General features: G+C 37.3%; 1 protein-coding gene across 1 annotated transcript in view; it reads left to right on the forward strand.

Moving 5' to 3' along the window:
- LRRIQ1 (leucine rich repeats and IQ motif containing 1) overlaps nt 1-27,240 on the forward strand; it is a 169,720-nt gene that overhangs the window by 109,545 nt on the left and 32,935 nt on the right. The window contains exon 24 of the mRNA XM_014568997.4: nt 6,682-6,783. Coding sequence (XP_014424483.3) covers nt 6,682-6,783 — 102 coding nt within the window. The remainder of the gene's footprint in view (nt 1-6,681; nt 6,784-27,240) is intronic.

Raw genomic sequence — 27,240 nt, forward strand, 5'->3', positions numbered from 1 at the left:
ATATTTCTGCACTGTTACTTGTTTAACCATTTCCTGGAAGTGATACTACTTGGCTGTGTCTACACTGGGCCACTTATTCCAGAAAATCAGCCGCTTTTCCGGAATAAGCTGCGAGCTGTCTACACTGGCCCTTGAATTTCCGGAAAAGCAACGATGCTCTACTGTACAAAATCAGCCGCTATTCCGGAAAAACTATTCTGCTCCCGCTCGGACATAAGTCCTTATTCTGGAACACTGTTCCGGAAAAGGGCCAGTGTAGACAGCCCAGTAGTCTTTTCCGGAAAAAAGCCCCGATTGTGAAAATGATGCTCGGGGCTCTTTTCCGGTAAAGTGTGTCTACATTGGCCACGGACGCTTTTCCGGAAAAAGGGCTTTTCCGGAAAAGCAGCCTGCCAATGTAGACACTCCTTTTCCGGAAATACTTATAACGAAAACTATTCTGTTTTAAGCATTTCCGGAAATTCATGCCAGTGTAGACACAGCCCTTGTGTTTCTGCCTGGGTGGCACAAGAAGAGACAAAGGAGAAGTAAGGCTGAGACTTGACTACTCTGATAAAACTAAAATAACTGATTGATTTATCACAGTACAAGAAGTGTTCTTCTGTTAGGCTGTTTTTCTTCTTCATCTTTGCAAGGTACTACATTAAATAAATTGAGATTTAAAAGATTGTCTGAGAATACAAACAACTTTAATTAACTGAATATCATTTACCATCCATACCTCCCGAAACCATTATTTCTGAATGTTCCTTAATGGATCAGAAAATTCAGCTGTAAGAAATAAAATGCTTACATTTTGTTTTCATTATTGTTATTATTTATTACTATTTCATGTTGTTATTTATTCTTAGTATTGTAGTTTCTAAGAGCCCCAGTTACGGACCACATTGTACTGTGCCTATAACAAACACAGGACAAAAAGACAGGCCCTTTCTCATTGAACTTACTCTGAATAATCTTCCTTCACATAATGCAGTATTTGCAGTTTTGAAATATTAACTCTTTAAAACTGGCATAAATACATATTTTCATTTTCTCAGTTTTTCCTTATGTCCAAAATCAGTGATAAACCAATTAAATGTTTGTTTTTTTCTAGTTTCATCTGTTACAAAAAAAGCCATGTAACAAAGGCCAGCTCAGGTAGCAACATGAATTTCCATAATATTTCTCAGAGGGGTAACCATGTTAGTCTGCAACCTTAAAAATAAGTTGTCCTGTGGCACCTTAGAGGCTATGACACCATGTATATTTTTGTTAGTCTCTAAGGTGCCGTGATACTATATATATTTTTATTAGTCTCTAAAGTGCAACAGGACTACTAGTTGTTTCATAATATTTCTATCACATTTATAAAATTTGTCCAAATTATATTTTATATCTGGAGTCTGCCAAAATGTGTGTATTAAATCACATCCCTAGTTTTTAGATACTCAGTACCAATCATCAACAAACAAACCACATTTAAACAAGTATGCAGGAGTCCAATAAGATCTCAATGCAATTTTAGGCTGTTTGAATTCTTTCACAGCTTGTGTGTGTGAAATCTACAATGTTTGTTGATTTCCTTTAAATAAAAACTTAAATCTAATCAATTTCTCCATTTCTCTGTTACTCAAAAACACTAATATCATAAAATAATTTAAGTAATATTGCCTTAATTTGAGACTAGATTTTAAAAGGTCTGTTTTTAAAATGAAAAGAGCTGTAGGCAATAATTAAGGTGATTCATGTAGGTATATTTAAGTACTCTGGCATTGTATTGAATCTCAGTGGAATATTTAAATTATTTTGCAGAGTTCAAAGGTAGACTATCTGACATAAATTTCTCAGAACAGTTTCCATAGCCTTCTTCCCAATATACATATCTCCTTTAATACTTACTTTGACAATCTTCTGGTGACAGTCATTCTATGTGATTTCACCCAAATGGCTCTAATGCACTGTACTATTGGATTGGTCTTCTTTTTTCATGATTGTGTTAAGCAGGTTTGAATGTAAAAAAGTTCCATTTTTAAACCTGTACGCATAACAAGATTAAAATAGGTTCAATAAACCCAAGAAGCAAAACAACTTATTATAATTTGGAACATCAGAAATTAAATCTAGGAATCCTTTATCACATTTTGTTTTGTGAAATTCTAATCAGTCAATTTTAGTAGCTTGTTATTTTACCCTTCTCAATAAAGTTACCATATATAAAATTGTTCTAAAGTAGTATGCTGAGGTGTCTGATTTTTCATTGACAGTATAGGCTTAGGTTTGGAGAAACAATTATTACAGAAAACATCCTTTTCTACTTTTCTCATTGTGTTGTACTGTATGTAATGTATCTCATATAACTATAGAACATACAGTTATGAATTACATTATAGTCTAATTTTATATTTCATATCGCTTTTCTGTCAACTAAAGTTACAGACAAAAGGCTCTTTGAAATTAAAATTATATTTGCCTGGTGGATACACTGTTATACAGTTGTAACATTTTTCCTTCCTTATAGTAAGGAATGCAGGATACATTGTATTGTATATTGTAATAAGGACTGCTTATCTGTTACTGTGTTTGATATATAAGTTATGAACCTGCACACCAGTATGACTTAGTGCTGTAAGCATTTGCTGACACTAAGAATGATATATTAATAAAGTTTTTGGTGATTTGCCAAAATAGAAATATTTAGCTTGTCTAGCTTCCATCTTAACTCGTAAAATATCCACAGTTAACAAATTAGTGCAGTATTCGGGTTCCTCAACACATACGATCTAGTTATCTAGTACTTTCTAAAATGTCGCATTCAAATGAATGGAGCTAACCTTGAGAGAAAGGCAGATGAAGTTAGCAGCCAGGCAGGTAAGAAATCAGGCTAAAGTGACTTTACACTTTCTTTTGGCATCTCAATCCTTGGCTCCTACAGAGGTTGCGGAGGTCATTACCATGATGTACACAGCCCTTGGAGACCTGAGATATGGCTATCATCCTCCTCCCTGCCACAGCAGCACTTGAATTCTTTGTGCTGTGGCTGCTATTTCAATTTACATTTTATACCATGCTCATAACCATAGTATCTGAGTGCTTTTTAGAAGTTTAAGTTTAATTGAGATCAATTTTTCTTAGTCCCTTAGCCAATCAGATATGGTAAAAAATATTACAGTAGATGCTACTATATGAATACTTAGTATCAGCAAGAAATCCAAGAGTCCTCCTGAACTACAGACTGAATTGAATTATTATAAATCTGTTCCTTCATACAGTTAGTCAAGGTAATGAAGTCCCATGGTTTCTGTGAAGAGCGACAGAAGAATCTATCAGAACTGGGTGACTGGGCAATAAAATGACAGATAAAATTCAGTGTTGACAAATGCAAAATAATGCACATTGGAAAATATAATCCCAGCTATACATACAAAATGTCTGGGTCTAAATTGGTTGTTGCCAGTCAAGAAAGATATCTTGGAGTCACTGTGCACTGCCAACCTGTGGAATTCTTTCCCAGAGGATGTTGTGAAGATAAAGATTATGATGGGGTTCAAAAAAGAACTAGATAAATTCAAGGATGATAGGTCCCTCAATGTCTACTAGTCAGGATCAGGAAGGAAAATGTCCCTAGTCTTTGTTTCCCAGAAGCTGAGAATGGGTGACAAGAGATGGATCATTTGATGATTACAGGTTGGACCTCACTGGTCCGGCACCGCTGGCACCTGAGTGGTCCTGGATGAGGAAATTTGCTGGACCAGGGAAGATCCCCTGCCCCTCAGACTGCCTCTCCTCCCGGCCACCGGCTTGTTTGGCCCCACTGCCAGCCAGGCGACATGGCTGTGCTGGCCCCATTTACATACCTGCTGCTCCAGCCTCACTGCTGATACAGCAGTATGCAGCCTTGGCCCCACTGCTGCGGCACCAGCCCTGCTGCCAGCCAGCACGTGGTCCCGATCAGGTTGTTAGCCTGCCGCAGCCCAACTGGGTTGTCACAACCCCAGCTCTAGTGCGGTGGCTCTGCTGCTATGGCACCAGATGGGCTTCCTCCGCTGGGCTGCCACAGCCTGACCTTGCTGCTAGCCAGCCTGCCGTGGCTCTGTCCCCACTGCCAGGCCAGTGCACAGCCCCTCTTGGGCTACTGTGACACAACCCAGTGCCGGGCCAGCATGCATGGGCTGCCCTGGCTCCAGCTGGGTTTCTGGGCTGTCTTTGCCCAACTACTACCAGCCTCACCATGTGTGTAGCTCTCAGCAGCAGGAGGCCTCCCTTCCCCAGAGCTCTCTTGTTCAGCAACATCCGTGGTCCTGCTGAATCACAGATGTTGCAGGATGAGAGAGTCCTAGTTGAGGGAGGTGCAACCTGTACCTGTTCTGTTCATTCCCTCTGGAGCACCTGGCATTTGCCACTGTTGTAAGACAGGATCCTGGGACAGATGTACCTATGGTCTGACCCATATGGGTTTGGTTTTTTTCAATAGAGACTGCACTATGATTGCAAGCTTTTAAAAAGCTTCCCCCATCCCCAGACACACATCCCTCCCTTCCTAACCATGCCCCTATCATGTCCTCTACTCTAGGGCTTACTTGTGATGGGATCCTGGGTCTAGAGTACTTGCACCAAGAGAATCTTCTCCTAGGAAGACCTGGAACTTCTAGGACTCCTTCATGCTACTCTATCCTTTTTACCTGACTTGAAGAGACTCATATCAATTTTCTACTCTAAAGTCTTATTCTGCAGCCATTTAAGTTAGTGGAAAAGTACTCCTTGACTTTAGAGGAGTTAAGGTCCAACATGAATAGACCAAGCCCCCTTTCCCTTAGCATCACTGAAGCCTCCTTCTCCCCATCTTCAGTCCCTCAGTAGCTGTCTCATTATGGAGAAACTGACATTTAGTCTGACATACCGACTACCTCCAAAACAGCAGTTCCCATCTTCCCTCCCTGTCTGCTTCATTTTTTCCTTGCTAAATTCTATTCCTTTTTCTCTTCATTCCCTTCCAAGTCAATCCTTTCCTCATTGGCTCCAGTGCTAAAACCCTTGTTACTGCTAAAAATCAATCCATCGCTTTGTAACAGTCTTGTTTCTTTCTTCATTTCCTAAGAGAATCTTTCCCCTATATTCCAAAACTATTTGCTGATACAGTTTCTTGGTCCCTTCTATAACAATATGACCTTTCCCCTTGGATCCCTCTTTTGAGTCTCACACTGTTATTGCATCAGGTAGGTTTGCCAATTTTGGTTAGATGTATTCCTGGAGATTTAATCACATGACATAATATTTAAAAATTAATTCCTGGAGACTCCAGGCCAATCCTAGATGGTTAGCACCATGAGCATCAGATTCAAGTTTCCCATCCTCACCTACAAAACCCTATATAATGCCTCCCACCATTTCTGTGCATTTCTTCCAGTTCTTGTGTTCTTCCTAGCCCTCCCTTCAACTCCTTTGCCAGATACCTGATTTTGGCTTATTTCATTTTACATCCTGTATGTGAGATTCTCTCCTTGTCCTCAAGCACTCACTTTCCTTCATATACCTCCTTTAAATTGTCCTGTTTGAGCAGTTCCTCTTCCATTCCCATCATTAATAATCTGCAAAAATCCCTTCTTCTGAACTGTTGTCCTTTATTTGTTTTGTTTTTCTTAGTTAGGGTATGTCTACACTACAGAGTTTTTTTCTGAAAAACAGCTTTTTTTCCAAAAAACTTTGAGTTATGTCCACACTGTAATTGTGTTCTTTCAAAAGAAAACCAAAAGAACAGAGGGTTTTTTTCAAACATTGGTAATCCTCATTGTACGAGGAAGAAGCCTCTTTGCAAAAGAGCTCTTTCGGAAAAAGGCATCTGTGGACGTGGAAAAGGGAGTTCTTTCGAAAGAAGAGGAAAGAGGAAAAAACATAGGTGTCCTGATAGCCACTCCATCCATAGTAATTACAGCTTAAATGTGAGATAGCGTCCATTCAGTGTGGTCGCTTTTGTGTGTGGTCTCTCTCTTTCAGAAGAAGTTTTTCCAGAACTCTTCGGGAAAAGCTTCTTCTGAAAGAAGCCGACAGTCTAGACATAGCCCTAATAGTAAGTTATTTTGTTGTGGGAATGTTTGTGTTGACCTATGGCTCTTACAAACAATTTTTGATAAGTTATAAAACTGCCTAAGACTATGTAGCCTGATCCTTGGGTATGTAGAGCAGGTTGTCTCAGGCTGCTGGAGGCCATCTCTACTTTGAACAGGATAGAATATGTTAAAGGACTTTCAGTTCATTTATCTTCCTCAAGTTTAGGCTCAGATAATAAAATATTTGTGATTTTCATTATGCTCAGGTGGAAACACCTTTATTTGAACCAATCTATTATGTTGTAGGCATTGGGATTTACTTATTTGTTTACCTAATATTTATGATTGAGATCCCCACTTTCAAAATAAAAGTTCTAAATATTTCTTAAAATATATATCCTTTTAAAATGTAGTTTTGCTTTTTTATTGGTGGATTATTTAGAAACCTTTTATAAGTACATAAAACAAGTCAATATCTCTGTTTCTTCGTATATCTATATTAATTTATTTTAAAAGTAATGTAATTGTTTTTGTTAATGTAAAACGTACATGAGAGATTCTGTTTCTTTTATTAAATGACTAAAAGGTGAATGATTGGTTAAGGAATGAACAAGACAGATCTGACCTCTGATTTTAACTTGTTCTTGTCGTCTAGATCCAGCTGTGCGCCTGGCGTTGTTCAGAAACAATGAAAATAAACATCCCCCTGTGAAACCACCAAGGAAGAGACAGACAGCTAAAGTCAGTTACTTTGAAGGTATGAACAGGAGTTTCCCTCTATATGTATTTATGTACTTTGGATGTGTTTGTGCAATTCTTTTTTAATTCTGAAAAAACATGTAGACGTAAGAGAAGACATTGGCTCCAAGCCCTTGGTTGTGTGTGGACATCTCAAATGATGAAACATTTCAGTTTTAATGTATTTTTTCTAGTGATGAATTGATAATGTCTACAGTGGACCTGACCCAAAGCTCATTGAAATCAATGGGAATTTTTTCACTGACCATAATTGGCCCTAAATAGTGTTAATTTTGGGAGTGGTGGTTTAAATGATTGTGTGCTTTTGAAACTCTATGTAAAGAAGGGAGGTGAAATATCCTTTCAACCAAATGGGGAGCTGCTCACCATGCTGTGGGCTAGAGGTGGAACTGCAGGAAACCAGCTGGTACAGATTTCATAAAATATTTTATGCAAGCAACAAAACAATGCATGGAAAAAAAATACAAAGCAGTAGCATAGAATACTAAGAATGATAGTATTCAGCGAAAAGTTTTAGGCCTTTTATACACCCTTATCTATTTCAGACACTGTATTTTTGTACTGGTTTGAATGCACAAAATAATACCATACTAGTTTACTTCATTTCTCAGGGTATTTTTTTTTCCAGTTACCCATTCCTGAAGACAGCCTCTTTTTTAAACAAACTATTCTGTGAATTCAAAAGGAGTATATGATAAGCATCTTTAAATGAAAAATAAAACATTTTTTCTCCATGCTCATACAATTAAAACATTATATTGAGCAATCAAAAAGCATTCATCTTTGTGCTGAGGGTATAAATGAGAAAATTCAACAGAAAATATAAAAGTTATATAATGGGTTTTACAAGTGCACTCCTCACTTCATTTGCATTGCCTCTTCTGGCAAAACTCGTAGTATAGACGTAGCCTAATTGTCTACACCAGAAGCAGAGTTAGGCCAATGTTGGCACTTCTCTAGCAGTCCACTATTCCCCTCTGATCAGTGACTTGGCTGGATTTTATTTCCAGCAAACTTCTCACAGACATTTTATGCTGTTAGTGACTGTTTCTTCTCTGAAGGGATATTGATTAGACTGAAAATGCCACCATATTGTTTCATTCCTTGATCAAATGTGAGGGCAGCATCTCTTGTGCACATAACCTGGCCTCAAATGGACTTGCCAGAAGTTTCTAAATTGAGAATGGTAAATAGGCTCAAGAGTACACCTGAGAACAATTGCTTGTGCTGTTGTGATATCATCATGATAACTTCGGAATTTCCTGTGCCTCACTTTGGCCTCCATAAACCAAAGAGTCTGTAAGAGAGTTTCACTGAGTGCAGTCTGCAACAAGAGCTCTACAGACTGAGTTGCTTGTCTCCCATTTTACAATCAGCAGGCCAATTTCTTCTCTTCCCGGCTTTTGATCATGCCGTTTCCTGCTTCGAATAGATCTTCTTCAACCATTTTTTAAGGCAGGAATTCCCATTCCCTGCCAAAAAGGTCTCTAGTGATACCAGGTAGATATAAGGTGGATGATTAATATATTTTATTGGACCAACTTCTATTCAAGCCCTGCAGACGTTGTCCCCCAGAGCAGAAGGAGAAGCAAAGCAATCATCTGACAGTTCAAATCAATTTCAACCATACGGCCCATTTTCAATCCACAGCCAGCCAACTAGCCTGCCTGCCAGTCAGTGGTCTGGTGAAGCATTTGAATCCCATCCCACCTCCTTTAGAACCCACTAAAGAGAGATCTCAAAGAATAGAGAATCTGCATTCTAAATATTCCTGCTTTAATGTGGGGAGGTGGGGAGAAGAAATTGTAACATCAATAGCAAGAACACATGTTATCTGTTAAATAAGGGGATTGCTACTTTTGAAAGGGGATGCTCTAGGAAGTGAAACAATTAGACCATTTTTAGCTTTTAAACTGGAACACATCACAGTAGAGAACATCTAGAAGGATTAAGTTGTCAAATGCATGGTATGTCTCTTGAATCTTCTCTGTTCTTTTGGTTGTAATTATGGATTATGGTTAACAGTTATTAAAAATAAACCTAATGCTAAAATGAAATACAGCATAGAAGGAAAACAAATAGTAGTAAAAATATGTATGTAAAAGCTTATATTTGACTCCTATGTATACAGTATTAACAAATATTGATGGTTATTTAAAACATTGATATCATATTTGTATTTGATATCCTATCCTTAGGCTTGTTAAATTTGTTTAAACTTTAAATATATCTGATATTTCATTTTTTATGATTGTTTAAAAATATTTGTTGTTCTAAGGATTAATGGATGCTAACCATTTGTGTGAAGGAAAAAATATAGCAAACTTTGTCTGGAAAACAAGTCCATTGAATGGACTTGCACTTAAATAAGATCAACAATCTGATTAACTAATTAAAGCAAATCAATTCTGTATGAGTAAGGATGACATTTTGTCATAATTCACCTTTTCTCCCAAGGTAATTCAGAAGTTTCAGAATATTGTATGCTGTTGTGTGACAGATAACTAAACACAATGGGAGAATTAGGATAGATTAGCATGTGCAATACTCAGCTTCCTTGGTGTAGGTTTAAATAAGATGAATATTTTATTCAAACAAGGAATTTAGAAAAATTGTTTAATACTACATACAAATTATAACATTTCCTTTTGCCATGTCTTAAATTGACAACTTATTAAAATAAAAACTCAGAGACTTAATGGAAAACTTTTCTTGCTGACAGTTCTCACTGGCTCATGTGTTTTCTTTCTACCTTCATTCAATTTTTATTAAAGATTATTATATAAATCCAGAAGCTTTGGCTTTGAGACCTCCTGCTTCTGCTCATTCCTCATTTTAAATTGGAATTTCATTTCTGGCATCATACTAGTTGTGCTTTTAAAAGCTAGTGTGATGAGACAGATATATCGTACTGAGATATCACCAAACAGAGCAAATGAGCTCTGCAGAAGAAAACACATTATATGCAAATAATTCTATAACAGAACTATAGGGAGGAAGTGAGTTAAAGAATAAATGTATGGCTCCACTTCTTCAAAGCATATGCATAACTTTGATCACGTGGGAGTACTCATGTGAGCAAAATCTGATACATTCTCTTTAAGTGCTTTATGGGATCAGCGCCATTATGAACAGTAATATCGAAAAATATATTTTTTAAAGTTTGCCATGTGATATCAAATATTTCATGAAATGTCATTGAATCCACTACTGAGCTTCCATTGTCTTCATAATAGTTGTGAAGGAGAAATTGTTATTAATTAATAATTATATCATGGTAGCATGCAGAAGTCCCAATCAGAAACAGACTCTTTCATGTTTGGTGCTGTACAAACAATATATGAATACCTGGTGTCCTCTTTAAGGAATTTCCAGCCTAATAGGATAAGTGATGATATATAAAGGGGGTAGCAGGAGGGATGTATACATGTATTCTAGAGAAAGTGAGGCAGTAACTTGTCTGTACATCTTAAGGCTAGAAACCCTGCTTAAATACTGACCTGTAAATGGCACTGATGAGCCAGTGTTAGCACTTAGTAAAAATTTAATATATTTTTAAACGCACACACATACACACAATACCTGCTTTTCTTCTTCTCATGGGAATTTAGTGCCTGATCCAAAACCCACTGAAGTATTCTGGAAGACATGTTCTCTGATTTACAGTGATCTCTTAGTTTTTCTTATGTATCAAATATATTGGACTGGCTTCTCTGGTCCAGCTGAGTTCTTCTTAAACCAGGACTAGAAAAGGGTGAGGTTAAGTGGCTTTAAGCTAGTGCAGGTTAAATTTTTTTGTCAAATTTTTATGTTAATTGACAAATGGAGAATGTAATGAAAAGTTCTGTTAAACTTCTTTGAGTTTGTTTGCCCATTTAACAAAAATCATGTTATTTTCATGATTTTTAGACCAGCACTACTTTAAACCACTTTTAGGTCAACTCCTTCATCCTGGGGCTGCCCAAGGACCAGTCTAGTTCCTGGTCTCTTGGGGTATGTCTACACTACCCTCCTATTTCGAAATAGGAGGGTAATGTAGGCATACTGCACTTGAAAATGAAGCCCGGGATTTGAATTTCCCGGGCTTCATTTGCATAAGCCGGGCGCCGCCATTTTTAAATCCCGGCTGGTTCGAACCCCGTGCCGCGTGGCTACACGCGGCACGAACTAGGTAGTTCGAACTAGGCTTCCTAGTTCGAACTACCGTTACTCCTCATTCCCTTGTCACATCTGTGCAATGATTCCACTTGTTGAAATTCCCAGTCAGTTCAACTGGCATTCTGGCTGGACGGGGGGGCCTTAAGGTTATTTTGCCACTTATAAGCTTTATAAGCTTTTGAAACACTTTTTTATTATCCTGTTCATCTAATAGTGAATGTTTCCATTTATTCATATTAGTTGAACCATGTTCATCATTTTTCTTGGAGAATCAGCTTGAAGAAAACAGAATGGATCTGTTAGGAAGCCAGTAAGACTATTGGAGATCTTCAAAGTTCAGATCCATTTCTCCTGGTACTCAGAAGTCCAGGCACTATACTCTAATGCTTTTATTAAGTATACTCACAACTGGTGGAACGAAGGAGTACACTACATGGAACGAGGAGTAACGGTAGTTCGAATTAGAAAGCCTAATTCGAACTACCTACTTCGTGCCGCGTGTAGCCACGGGCACGGAGTCCGAACTACCGGGGATTTAAAAATGGCTGTGCCCGGCAAGATGCAAATGAAGCCCAGGATATTTAAATTCCGGGCTTCATTTGCAACTTTGATTGACTACATTAACCACCCTAGTTCGAACTAGGGTGGTAGTGTAGACATACCCTGATAGAAGTAGCAAGGGATGCGAATCAGCTAGTTGACTAGTCCTTAACATCCTTAATATGAACTGCTTAGTTCATATGCACTCTTTGTGTAAACTTCAAATTCTGTAAAAATAACTCATTAAGGTGGATTCACTTCTATGTGGGCACAGTGTACAGTGTTAATTGTTAATTCTATTACATTGTTTTATATTGTTAGATATAGCCTTCAGGCTGGAAATTTCTTTATAAGCCTTAATATCTAATTAGTAATACTGTGTCCTCACTCATCTTATGATTATTGATCACTAAATTATGGAAAGCATAATAGGAATTATAGAAAGCATAATAAGTATTAAGGACAAATGGTCATAAATATTCATCTGAAAACTAAGTGGTTCTGTTTTTATTGGTCAATTTTTAACTAAAAACAAATGTATTAATTTCTCTGTAATTTTCAAGTTGTTTTCAGATAGCATTAACCAAAATTAGAGGAAAGATGACTGTGTGGTTACAGGGCTAGAATTCAGGAGAGCAGGTGTGAAATCCTGACCCTTGTAAAGTGAATGGCTACACTCCTGTGTCGTCTTTGGATCCAGGATTTCATATACCCTGACTATGACACAGATTACTTATATGACTTTGGGTATGTCTCTTAATATGTCTGCATCTCAACTTTCTCATAACTCATATTTTTAAAGCACATCTAAATCCTCACACAGAAGGTGTTACTTAAGTGCAAAATGTTCTTATGCTGTATTTATTATTATTAGTTTTAATTTAAACCCATGAAAACTGAGACTCAGGACTGCCGCTTTGTCATTAAATTGCTTGAATAAATTAGGCCAAATACATCTGGTAATTTAGGATTCTCTTTTTTAGTTAATTTAAGTTTGCACTTTTAAAATATTTTTACATAAACATGTTTAACATACATAATTTCTTACACAGTAGTATTAAAAGAAATATATTGGAAAGCATATGTTTGTAGCAAGTAAATAGCATTTACTTATTGATTCAAATTCCTAGTCGTCGTCTGGATATAATATCTTCAGATGAAAGCTGATAGAAGTGTCATTGAGATTGAGATATTTTCAGTAACCTTTATTACTGCTATGAAACAGATAAGCTTTCATTATATCAGGATGTTTATGTCATTCAAAAGATAGATAAGAATATTATGAAAAGTAGCTAATACTCATGGGTATTAAATGTTTTCAATCTTTAATAACTTACCCATTTCAATTAAAGCATATAAAAGACATTAGTTCCCAGAAAGCACAAATGGTTTTCATGCATCCAATTTCTAAAATTGTCATATCTTATTTTGATGGTCTAAAAATAGTAATCATGCTGCAAAATTAATGCTCTATAATTTAATAAATGCTTTGCCATGTTTACAGTAAGAATATAATAATCTTTTCCTGGCATTATACTTGTATGGCAGTCTACGGAAGCAATATCTGATCCTTATAGTATTGCACTGATAAAAGTGACAGAACAACACAATTCCAAACAGTGTAAGAGCTAAACTGAGATGTGATGATTATTTCTTAAAAAAACTAGTGTGCAAAGGAGTCTGTTTTTTAAAATCATAGTTTTGCAGCTTTGTTTCTCATTATCTAGTGTGAGCTCACACAACAGAGCTCTGCACATTGAAATATTTTCTCATTTTAAGGAATTAATGGCTCTCCACCAGCCCTTTAACATGTAAAATGAGTAGGTTACTTGTGTCCAGTACATCCAAAAAGAGCCAGGATAAAATAAACATAAGGAGTTGGATATCTTGGAAAAAATCTGTCATGGGTTTGGGTTAATCATCTCCAGAAGAAATTCAACTTGATGCCTGAAATGTAAGACTTCTTGGAGAAAGCAGTAAAGCCTGAGGCAGTGTTGATCTGAAAGAGTGCTCTCCATGGGTCAGAGCTGCTCTGCTGGCAGAGTGCAAACCCAGTTCACAACAGCGGCATGCTGAAAAGTTGCAAAAGACTGCAGGGGCCTTACAGTGCACGCACTCGAGCTTCAATTACATAGTTTTAGTGGCCCAGTTTCTTATTATGAAATGAAACTTTAAAATGAAATCTGTGCCTAATTTGCCAGTGTTCTGTCCATCAGTGATAACATAGGCATTTTCAATTGTCTTGGAATAAACCAATCTTGAAATTGCTGTATAAGCTTAAAAATAAGTAAATAAAACTTTGTGAAGTGAGCAATGCAGTATGTGTTGGCTTTTGAATATTTAGAAAGTGATTTCTGTATTTTGTGTTCTGAAGTGTATTTTAACCAGTAAGGTTGGTATTTGCCTGAAATTCCAGCACTGTAAGTACCAGCCATAGAGATGCTACAGCTTAATACCTTGCTGCCTAACTGTGCTTCTTGTCTTCCAAATTCCTTGATATTAACTCCACAGGATTCTGGACTTGGCCGAATGTTCCGCCCATTTATGTACTATCCTCTCTCCTCATTCCCTATCTCAGCCCATTTGTAGACTGCTGTCATTTATAATGATTTTAGGTGGACCACAGTAAGCAGCTTGTGAGGCTCTGTGACTTTCATATGTTCTCCATTCTTCTATGCCAACAAATTTAGATATCAAACTGCGACAACAACCTTTTAAGCCCCCAACCGATTACAAAACAATGTTTGAGCTTTGACACTTGGGTAGTCACACCTGTCTATTATGGTAATTTACCTGTCTTGGGAAGTGGGAGGGACAGGACTTTACATTAAAAATTATCGAGATAGGTCTTCCTGCTTCTTAAATTAATGTACTAAGTAGTGTGGATTTCAATAGATGGAATGCAGCCATTAAGGACAATTTTTTTATCATTCTTAAACAAGATAACTAGACATTTTATAGCATCTGAAGTTTCCTCTTTATTTTATTTTTTTTATTTAGTTTCTGTGACCTGGAACTGGGTAACATTAAATAAATATTTCTGTCTCACAACCAATTTATAGATGAATAAATTGATTGCAGAGTCAAAATCCACAGCTTTTTACACTGCATAAGGCAATTATTTTGGATGAATAGACCCCTGAGTACTAAAGCATTTCAAATCGTTTTTCTTCTGACCATTCAATGACCTGATAACTATTTCCTGTCCCTAAGTAAGGTTGTGACCCAGGTCTTCGGGTGCAAAAGACAGATAATTTTAGCAACAAGTTAAATCCAAATGGGTTTGGTTGAAGGGATTGAGGAAGAGTAATTTTGGGTAAATTTCTTTTTCAGTAAAGTTTTACAACACTTGAACATACATTTAGTTAAAACTTATAATTGAATTTGTAGCCATGTGCTTGGATGATATAGGTCCATACTATATTTTTTAAACATCATGCCAATGATTTTTTACTTTTCAGAAAATCACAGAGAGGTTATGTTATGTTAGTTTAGATTTGCTAAATATTCTCAACATTTAACAAATAACTTTTTTCACAGGATACACAAAGCATTTAAGTATTCCTTGCATATTAAAAGAAAATTATCAAATGCCGCATTTTGTTCATTTCATAAAAATGAGTTAGAAATGTGCAGAGTTATGAATTTGGGTGAACAAATGAATTAGTAGAAAACAGCTCTTGAATGCAACTCTTGTTATAAATGGCAACATGATATATTTTAAATCTGCAACAGAAAAAATGAAGCATTATATAAATGTGTACATTAGAATAGGAACACCTCTATTCATCTATTTTAACTGGTAAAATATCTTTATGAGATTAGATGATTAAGATAAGAAATACCTTTACAAGGTCATTTTGTTGAACTGAAAATGTAATTTGCCAACATTACTTATGAAGAAATTATTGGTTTTCTAGTCTGTGCATGGCATCTACAGTATTCTGAAGGATTAGTAGTCTTAATGAGGTCAGAGATCTACAACTTTCCAAAAAAGTTGTTTCCTTGTTACAATTTTCTTAGTATTGAATGCACATTTAAATCTTTTTTTTTCTTTTTTCTTACTTAATAAAGTTGTGGATCAGCAGTATATTATAACTCCTTTTGACATTTTGGAGCAAAGACTCCACAATTGAAACTCAGATATTAAAAATATAGTGCTGTTAAATAATATGAACAAAGCCTTAAGCCATTTACAGCATTCATATAATCTACACAAATAGAAAGTAAGCATGCTATATTTAGAAGCTTTTACAAGAAATTGTAGTTATGTTAGATATTGTAATAATATGTTACAAATTATTTAAATATTTCAATAAAGGAATTGTAGAATAATGTAATATCTAGTCAATTTTATATTAACCTTTACGACATATTATAAGGTACATTTTTCTACTGAATAACTTTAACATTCACATTTTAACATTTATACTATACAAGCTTTTCAACAATCATGTCAAATGTATATGTCTGTACTGGTTGGTGGTTTTAGTTGGTGTTACACCACAGTGCCTCATGATGCCTGTGTCTTAAATATTTTATCTTATCTATGTATATTCAAAAAGAAAATAAAAAGGCAGAATACTGAGTTTCAAAACAAAATAGTGAGTTTTAAGTTTTAAATAGGCTTGGAAACAAAACTCATTTAATACTGTACAATTAATACTGAGTAAAGAACATTGTGAAAAATACCATATTTTCCAGTTGATCCAGTTAGATTCCTCAGCTGTGACTCAGAAAATTTCTATGCTTGTAAAAATTTTCACAGCACTGCAAAGATCATGTTCTACAATAAATGTCACTTAGATGACCATTCAGAATAATTCTTCCATACATATATATCATCAGGTTAAAATTTTGACCCTTGGTTATAATTGCATAAAGTTATTGCAACTAAAAAGCCGGTGATAAGTCTTGTGTTTAGTCCCCTGTGGCACATTATGTATAAAGGAATAAAAATAGTCAGACAAGAGTAGCAATTAACCTCTCTTTCACATTCATTATACAGCAAGTGGGATATGCTTAAGCTTAAGTTATTTAAGTATTTTTTAAGTGCAGACTGAGTGCCATATTTACTAAGCTATGGAGAGTAATTTCTCTTAATATAGTTACATCATTGTTGTACTCTAATATAAAGAATTTGAAGCTTATGAAGAGAAAAGGGATATCTTTTATGGATATAATTAATGATTTAATAGAAAAATGTATTATTATCTCTGAACAGTTTAATATGTATATCAAAGTAAAATCTGTTATGAGAATTTTTGTTAGCCTCTGATAGAGGTTCTTCTTTTAAGTAATAAATTGATAGGGAATTAAACATAAAACAATGAGCTATAAAGTATTAAGCAGAGAGTTTTGATTTAACCTCAAGATGACCTGGCCTTGTTTGTTCAGATGATGGTTCTAAAAATGTGCAGAGAATATTCCCTTTTGATACAATTATTTGCTGCAAGCCTTGACCTCACTGACTGTCAGGGAGCAGGTCTGAATTGGCCCTTTCTCTGATATCGTGACATTGCTTCTGTTGCCTCGATTGTGACCTCTGATTGCAAGATACCCTTGAGAATTCTATATAACAAGCGTGACTCCTGATTCTTAGCCAGGTCTGCTTGCTTAGGTTTTGTCAGACTCTGCCTGTAGTCTGGGCTACAAATGCTAAAACATCACGTAGGCTGTCAAGGTATTATATGACTTTTATACACCATTCAGATCTCTTTGAAACATTTTTTTAATTGCAATTTGCAAATACTAATATTTGTAAAACTTACTTGACATATATTACACAAGCAAAGTGTTTGTTTTTTAGCGGTCATTCAACTCAAATGAAGGATGTGATCTTTTTTTTATATTTGTGTAAGCATCAAATAGTTCCGTAGGCCCTGTTTAGTGATATAGTATGTCTTATAATATGTTGTACAAGTCACTTAACAAGAGCTTACTCTTATTTCCCTCTTCAAAGTGCTTCTCGTTTCCAAGTCTCTCTGCCAGTATGATATATTCTTATTTGTTTCATGCATACTGGCAGCTCTTGTCATCTTCATTGTACAATTAACCATGTGCTAGTGAGCAAAGTGAGGTTATCTAAGGTCTGACTCTAGATGAAAACCATAGAACTGGCTTAGAGTCTGGGAGAAGGTAAGTAGTATTATAAATGTTAAGTTTGTTAGAGTTCACATATCTTGAAATTAATTATTTTTTATTATATTATATTATATTCTTTTCCCTATTTTATTAACCATAACAGCTAGAAACTTGAGGGAGAGGAGAACCTCTTCAGAGAATAGGTTTGTTTGGGGGGGACTTTGAAGCCATCCAGGCATGACTCTGCATTAATTGCCTCTACTGCAGCTGCTGAACCGAAGTGGGGAAGCTGCTTGCTTCCAAGGTTTGAAAGGATGTTTTGAGGACTGTGATACACCCACTAGTAATAAATTTGTATGTTTTTCATTAACATTTTGTATCATCTGACTGCATAGATACATTCGTCTCTGTGAGAGTATTTTAAATATGCTGTTTCAAATCAATTTATTTTTCTTTCAGATCAGAAGAGTAAAAGAAATTCTGCTATAACACACAAGAATGTTAAACATGCACTTACTTTCAGTTATTAGAGAGCATTTATCTAAATGCAGCTACCATATATTGTAAATATTTCTAATTAATGTCGGACTTGTTCATTTTTTGAGCTGTTATAAAACCATCATTGTTTTTGTCCATACTAATTTGCAGTTATTTGTTTTGCAAGAATCTAATAGCTTCTATATAATAAGGATTTATTTTGTATGAATCTCTTCGTGATTTCTCTCTCTCTCTCTCTCTTGAGGCTTATTTCAGCTCTTCCTGGGAAAAGTCATGGATTTTGGCTTCTCTCAAACAAATCCTAAAGCAGGCATGTGGTATTTCCAGATTTGTCCATTAAATGCCATCAGCTCTGCTTTATTTCAGAGGTTATTATAGAATCATTTTATTTGGCTTGTTGTGATGGAGATTGTCTTATCGTTATTTTGAGAACTTTTCATCTGAAATGACAGCATTTTATTATTATAGTTGTAGTCTTTACATTTTGCAAAGATTTTAATATTATTGAACATTCCCTGTGTTGGGATAAGGACTGTGTGTTGCATGCTCAGTGGTAAAGATGGGAACTGACCGTGAATAATTGGCATGGAGGTTGCTAACGAACAATCAGGAACAAACCAAAGTAAAGCAGTTCATGCTTCTACATGTATCTCAGCTGCGGAAGTTTTGAATATTGTTAGAGATGAAAAACAAAACAAAGAAAGAGACTAAAGAGAGAGGAGAAAAGCATTATCTGAAGTTCAAATCGGCATTCTAACACTTGGAGTTAAACTGGTTCCCTAAGAAATATCTTAATTAAACACAATCTCCCCATTATTTGTGTCCCAGTTAAGTGAATTTGGATGTGTTCACCAAATTTTAATAGTTGCCCAAATAATAAGATCTCAACAATCATGAGAATCCATATACATCTCCAACAAGAATAAAATACACATGATTTTATAAGCTTAGGTGAGAACTCAGGGAATTAAGCGGTGCGGTGTTAGACATAGGTCTTCTGTCACTGGTTTGAAATTAACCTATATTAAGTAGGCACTATGCTTGTATAATTGTTTCTGAAAAGAACAGTGTGAGTTCTATGTGTAAACAAGTCAGCAAACTTTTTTCCAAGCAGTTGAGTCTTTGAATTCCTTAATGTAAAAATATAAACTTACATTAGGGCTAGAAGAATAAATGTTCAAATAACTCAGTGCCTTTTTCCATTCTTTTCCTTATGTGTGGAATGTCCTCCCTGAAATTAATCATAATACCTTGTCCTTCAAAATCCCTTCTCAAGAACCACTTTTGACATGATGTGTGCAAGTCAGCCAACAAATTATGATCTGAAGGGAAGATGGGGAAAGTTAGCATTTATATCTATTTATAATTATGCACACATTTCAAATATCTTGTTTTTTATCATGCTCCTCTCCACATACCATGTTACTTGTTTCCTTAGATTTAGGCTTTAAGAAAAGAGACCATGCCTTTCTATGTGTGAATCTGAAATGAAAATCAATATGCCTATTGAAATCAATATGTTTCACTCTATTTACTTCAGCTGAACATTTGCTAAGGCATTAATTAAAGTATAATGCATAGCACAATGGGCTGCCTAATCCTCAGTGATACCTCTGGTTACTACTGTAATATAAATATTAAACAATAACCCTTACATAATTTTTCATATACTGTGTGTGGGGGGGGGGGGGGGAGAGACGGCATTTGTATGAGAAAATACATAATGTTATGGTGTGAATATGACTTATTGCCATTTGTTTTTGAATTGCATTTCTCACACTGATGAAGCCATGACTAGATTCCACAATACTGCTATCTAGTCAAAGAATACATATTTCATCACGACACAACAATCATGACTAACCCCATGATGATACTATTTGTCATCAGTAACTGAAATAACAACACAAGGTAAAATCCTTCCAAAGTGAACTACAGATGTGTATGTATTGATTAGCATAATATGCAATCATAATTTTAGCATACATTGATAAAGTAGATATTTTCTTTTCTAAACTTCCCTTATCGTATTATTCTAAAGAAACTGCAATTATAAGCACATATGTCAATTGGCAAATGTTGTTATATTTTAATTAGAATATCCTTTAAAAAGCAATGTTTAGATGTTAAAAGCAAGATAAATGTATATTAATACTGTAAAATAGTTTTTTTACATAATATAGGGTTTGGTGAAAAATATGCATTTCCTTTGTACTGCATAAGTAGCATTATTCAAATATTCATCTGGTGTAAATCAGTGTGGCTCCACTGAAGTCATTTTATACTGTCCTACCTAATCACTTCCTTTCTTTTAAATACTTAGGTTGATGAAAGTTTAAGTACAATGAGTAATCTCAACTTTTAAAAAATGTTTGGTGTTTTTAATATCCCAGGATTTTCCCCCCTTCACCAGTCATGCCCCACCAAAGACGCAGATTGTTACAATGATTGCTAAGCTGGACAAAGTTTCCCAGTCTGCTTTCTGCACTGAATTTTAGAGAGGTGGTAGGTGGGAATACACTCTTTTGCTTTGCCAAAATAGCTTCTCAGCCTCTATTAGGTAGAAGACTTCTTACAGCAGGCAAACTTCAGCAAGTGTTCTGCTTGCACCTGTCACCTTGCAACTTTCATGATCAGATCCAAATCATATTCAGATAAGGAAAAAATAACAGGCATACTGAGTATATCTGTGTATAGACCAAAGAATAATCCTAAAACCAAAGATTCCTGGTCTGCTTTAGAGGATAAGTTTGAATTAAGATATGCAACTTCAGCTATGTTAATTGTATACCTTAAGTCAAGGTATTGTATATCTTAAGTCAAATGTTGGCACCATCGCCCCTGTGGGAAGTTGAAGGAAGCACACTGTCCCTTTGACTTCCCTTACTCTCCATAGAAGCAGGACTATTAGCATTGATGGGAGCGACCCTTTCAGTTTGAATTAGAGTGTCTTCACTAGACCTGCTAATTTGAACCCCAGAAGATCAACTGTGGCTGCTTCAATCTTACCTGTAGTGTAGACATGGTCAGAGAGAAATTCCTGCCCAACCTCTTTTTGGTACTCCAGCCTTATACTCAAAATCTAGGGGCAGTAGAATGGATTTATCTATGCTGCTTTTCTGAAATTACTTACAGAAGAGTGGCCATACCGCTTCAGACCAAAGGTCCATCTAGTCCAGTATCCTGTCCTCTGACAGCGGCCAATGCCACGTGCCTCAGAGGGAATGAACAGAACAGGTAATCATCAAGTTATCCCTCCCCTGCCACCCAGTCCCAGCTTCTGATAAACAATCATGGCTAATAATCATTGATGGGCCTACCCTCCACAAATTTTTCTAGTACTTTTTTGAGCCCTGTTAAAGTTGTGGTCTTCACAACATCCTCCGGCAAGGAGTTCCAAAAGTTGACTGTGTGTTGTATGAAGAAATACTTCAATTTTTTTGTTTTTAACCTTTTACCTATTAAACCTTCCATTCAATGACAATGCCACTTGTCATAAGACTTTGCTTCGAAGTAGAGACACTTTTCCATTTATATTTCAAACTAGTTTATGGTGCCTCCAGCCTTATTTTGCCACCTTGCATCTTAGATTACTTACTTTCACTGTTTGTTGGCTTCTGCTTGTTTCCCCTGAAAGAAGCTGTTGACCTTGTACTGTCTGCTAGAGTGCCTAACAAATTTCTGAGATATGAATATAGACTTAGCAAGTTTATAGACCCTTCTTTTGAATCACTTTGGCTGTGTCTAGACTACATGCCTCTGTCGTCAGAGGCATGTAGATTAGACACATAGGCAAAGTCAAATGAAGCCGCGATTTAAATGATCGTGGCTTCATTTAAATTTACATGGCTGCCACGCTGAGCCGACAAACAGCTGATCAGCTGTTTGTCGGCTCAGCGCGGCAGCCATGTAAATTTAAATGAAGCCGCGATCATTTAAATCGCGGCTTCATTTGACTTTGCCAAAACAACAAATCTACATGGCTCCGTCGACGGAGCCATGTAATTTAGACGTACCCTTTGTGAACATTCTTTACACTTTCTGTAGCAAAAAACAGCCACCTCTGGTCAGACCTTGTTAAGTATGTGGATGATCTCCAAGCATTGACATCTCATCCCTCTCACAGATCTTTATAAAAATAAGATAATGTGTTTCAACCTTTGAAACAGTCTATCTGTCAACCACTTCTTTTTAATCTAGTGTGTCCGTCCCCCCCGCCCTCCCCTCCCACCACCACCACCATGATGCTCGTATGGCAAATTTGCTCTGTAAGGTGAATGTAACACAAGTACAGTAGACTTCCGATAATCTGGAACCTATGGGACCTAGGTGGTGCCGGATTATCAGATATGCCAGACTATCAGGAGGTACTATAAGCTGGTTATATATATACTGTATACATTATATACTGTATATAAAGTGTTCTTAACCCTTTTTATTGTACATACTGTGTACAGTATACTGTAATATTTTAGTTTTTTAAGCCTTTTTTACCCTTTTTGCTCAGTTCAGCTGCTGCCACTGTTAACTTGTGACTCATTTTTTGCTGAAGCTCACTTACTAGGCTCTTGCCATTTTGATGCCGGACTATCAGGAGTGCTGGACTATTGGATGCTGGACTATTGGAGTTTTACTGTACTCTGTTGTTAGCTGGATAGAACCAAATATTTTTTTAAAATCCTGCAGATGTCTTGTTGTTTTTGACAGTTCCCTTGAGATTGTGCAAATTGATCATCCTCTCCATGCAGATCTATTAAGTACTCTCTGGAGTTCAACTATCAGTTGGCCATAAAGCCAACTCTGATGGAGTTAGGGCAACTTCTATAGACTCCCAGTGTCCATCTCTAAGATTCACAGAGAGGCTTTGAGAAATTAGATGCATATTTTATCCAGAATTATTTTTCATGTTGAGACTAAATCAGATACATGATTGGAAATAGTTATCTCTTCTTTTCACTACATCTATTATTGAAAATAAATACATTCTACTCTACTTGTTGATTTTTATCCCAGTTTCATTGTCAAAGAACAAGAGTGGTCCCCAACTTACACGTTAGTATTAGTCCTAGTAAACATTGCTAGAATCTCAAAACAATGACCGGGTCATATTTTCTTAACTGTTTCTAGATCATAAAAATCACAGTCTTCTCAGAAGAAAAACAATTTCCAGATAATTTTAATACAATTCAAATAATAGATTGTAAAATGGGGTTACTTTTGCTACCCTGAGAAAACTGAGTTGTCGTCTTTAGCTAGAATATATAATGGTAATGTTGGTGAGAGCAACAGATATGATATTGAATGGAAGGCGGCAGGTCAGGAGTGGATAGATTTTCAATTTTCAAAGTAGTTGAAGCCATGTGAGTGGAAGAGGTCATCCTGGGTATAGGGAAGGGCAACTTAGGCAGCTGCCACAAAAACTGAAATACTGAAGGGGGAGTATGGCCTCACAAGCAAAACGAAGATTGATTTATCAAGATACTGGACTCTGGCCTTATTTGAGTCATTTTTTTTTGGAGGATCAGGGAGACCAGAGCATGCTTGTATTGTGAAAGGAGAGAGATGGGGTATGAGTTGGGGTCAAGAGAGGTCAGGTTGTGAAAAGGTTGGGATCACTAGGGCAGGTGGAGGAATTAGAGGAGAGCAGAAGAGGGAGATTGTGGTAGGTCTTATTGATCTTGTCTTTTGAAATCTGAACGATCTTGTGTAGAGGAGATAGAGAGGTTTAGATGAGAATCAGTGGTTGTAGTCATCATTTTACTAGCTTCTGGCTATGTATGCCTCAGCTATTTTCTGCAGGACTCTTGCTGTTGTGGCTGAATCAAAAAATCTGTATACACAGTGCTCCTTGTAAGTACATTTGCAAGCTTTTGGATGCTTGTTTGTTTAAAGTTCATTTTCATGGCCAGACATCTCATTCCCTTGAGAAATTTTCATTTCATGGATCTTTCATTCACCTTTGGAAGTTAATTGGGCTCACTGAGGAACTCCTGCACCCTCTAAGTACATACACAAAGCAGCTAACCTGTGCTGCCACTCACCACTGCCTGTGCTACTGCAGTTAATTACTACTTTTAGCACACTAGAAATCACCCCCTAGCTCCAAACATAGATGTAATCTAAAAGTCCCCACTTCGCACACTGCATACTTTCTGGTTGCCCATTCCCCTTTAGGGGAGCCACTAAAATTGAGCCTTTGCATTCGCCAGCTCAGCAGAATAAAATTACAGATTAAATTTTTTAAAAATCTAAAATAATCTTCTCAACCATGTTAACCTGGCTCTTAACCTAGCTCAGTTTTGGTAGTTTCCTAGGCTGTGTCTACACTGGCATGAATTTCCGGAAATGCTTAAAACAGAATAGTTTTCGTTATATGTATTTCCGGAAAAAGAGCGTCTACATTGGCAGGCTGCTTTTCCGGAAAAGCCTTTTTTCCGGAAAAGCATCTGTGGCCAATGTAGACGCGCTTTTCCGGAAAAGAGCCCCGATCGTCATTTTCGCGATCAGGGCTTTTTTCCGGAAAAGACTACTGTATTTTCCGGCGTCTAAGACGACTTTTGATGTTAAAAAACATCCCCCCAAAATCAGGGGTCGTCTTATACGCTGGGTATGCGGCTTTGCAAAGCCTCGGGGGAAGCCGGCGGTGGGGCATCCCAGGCGCGCCTGAGCTGCCCCGCCACCGGAGCCCCTCCACGGCTTTGCAAAGCCTCGGGGCAAAGTCTCAGAGGCGCGGGACCCCGCCGCTGCTGCGGCTTTGCTCCCGGTGCCTCTGGTCTGCTGGGGACCGTCTCCAGCAGACCAGGGACACCGGGAGCAAAGGAGGCGGAGGGGCGCTGGGGTATAAGACGAAACCCTATCTTTTAACTAAAAAATTAGGGGGTCGTCTTATACGCCCAGTCGCCTTATACGCCAGAAAATACAGTGTTCCGGAATAAGGACTTATGCCCGAGCGGAAGCAGCGTAGCTTTTCCGGAATAGCGGCTGATTTGTACAGTAGAGCATCGTTGCTTTTCCGGAAATTCAAGGGCCAGTGTAGACAGCTCGCAGCTTATTCCGGAAAAGCGTCTGATTTTTCCGGAACAAGTGGCCCAGTGTAGACACAGCCCTAGTGTTTTGGTTATGCCTCAGATATTACTTTCTATTTTAATAACACCAGAGAGACAACTGGCATAAAACTACAGGCCTGAAATATCTCTCTGTCTTTCACTCTCACTCTCACTCTCTCACACACACACACACACACACACACACACACACACACACACACACACACACACACACACACACACACACACACACACACACACACACACCCCAGAAACAATCCTGTAGACATGCATGTGAGTTGGTCCCTCCGTTTGCATTCTCAATAAGTTGAGCACTTTAAAAAAAATGATCCTTTAGAGTCCAAGCTTCATGAAAAGGTTTGGATGTGCACAATTGTGAGAATTTTATCTAGCCTACAGAAATGTTATATTGATTTAAGATACAAAACCTGTCATTGTGTAATGCATAACAGATTGCAAGCATGTGTTGTGCACGCTGACTGTTAATTGACAATGCCTAAAAATCAGTATAGTATTGATGCCAGCTATAAGAGTTTTCTAATTTTCATTTCAGTACATAGATCATGTAAGTAAAGAATAACAGATTGAAAGCTTAATGCGTTTTTAATGTTTCTTAAATTAATTTGGTTTTCTTGCATTGGCTATTGGTTAGAGCACTGGAATGGGACTCTGGAGTCCTGGGTGGTTTATTCCTTGTAGTGACCTTGGCCAAGTTAGTTTATCTTCCTATGCCTTAGTTTCCCCTTCTGTAAAATGGGAACAATGATACAGACCTCCTTTTGTAGAGTGCTTTGGCATCTACTTATGAAAGGCATTAATTATTATTATTATTATTATTATTATTTCTGTTTGAATAGTCACAATTTTCCTTTAACATGGCATTTCCAGGTTTGTCTGTGTTTTGCAAATAGATAGTCCTGATTTTCAAAGAGAATGAATGCCTGTAGCCCCTAATGATTTCAGTGGGATTTGTAAGCACTCAGTACTTTTGAAAATCATGCCACAAGATGTCAGAAAGCTGTCAAGTAAAGAAAATTGTATTATCATTGATATATCAGATCCCTCTACTACATAATATTTAGCAGGGGTGGTTCACAAATGGAACAACAGTGATTAGACAAAAATAATGTATTAATAACTAATAAGTATTAAATAGGTACAAAGATTTTTAACCTAAAGAAAAATATTCATGACGCAGTTTGTCCAGACTGTCTGCATGCTGCTTCAGCAGGATGAGGACCAGCCTGGACTGCAGGCCCTGATCACCCATGACCTGGTGCTGCTGCTGCGCATGCCTCTCAATCCCCTGGACTTTGCAGAATATCACTTCTGGTGGTGGGAGACCAGTTTGGATTGGTGAAACCTCATTGTCCTGCAGTGATGGGACAACTAGCAGTGGCTGCAGAACTTCCGTAGGTGGAAGACAGCCTTCCTTGAGCTCTGCAAGTGGCTCGCCCCTGCCCTCAGGTGAAAGGACACCTGACTGAGACCTGCCATCCATGTGCAAACACATGTTGCCTCACCATGCTGGACAACTACCACTCTGTTGGGAACCAGTTTGGTGTAGGGAAATCAACAGTTGGGGCTGTGCTCCTGCAGGTAACAAAGGCCATCAACCAGGTACTGCTATGGAGGATTGTCACTATGGAGAATGTGGATACCATCATTGATTTGTTTGTTGCCATGGGCTTCTCCAACTGTGTGTGTGTGTGTGTGTGTGTGGGAAGGCATAGAAGGCATGCACATCCCCATCCTTGCCCCTGACCACCATGTCTCAGGCTACATGAACAGAAAGGGCTACTTCGGCGTGAACAGGAAGGGCCCTCATGGATCCCAAGGGATGCTTCACCGATATCAACATCAGCTGGTCAAGGAAGGTGCACGACACCTACATTTTCCAGAACTCCTGCCTCTTCCAAAAGATGCACATCGGCACTTTTTTCCCAGACTGCACCATCAAACAGGGAGATGAACATTCTCATCATGATCCTAGGCAATGCAGGCTACCTCTTGCTCCCCTAGCTCATGAAGCGCTACACAAGCAGCTTGGACCCCACCAAGAAGCAGTTCAACACCAGGCTGAGCAGGTGTTGCATGGTAGTGGAGTA

Source organism: Pelodiscus sinensis, chromosome 1 (genome assembly GCF_052426305.1).
Source record: "Pelodiscus sinensis isolate ZL-2025 chromosome 1, ASM5242630v1, whole genome shotgun sequence".
NCBI classification, from domain to species: Eukaryota; Metazoa; Chordata; order Testudines; family Trionychidae; genus Pelodiscus; species Pelodiscus sinensis.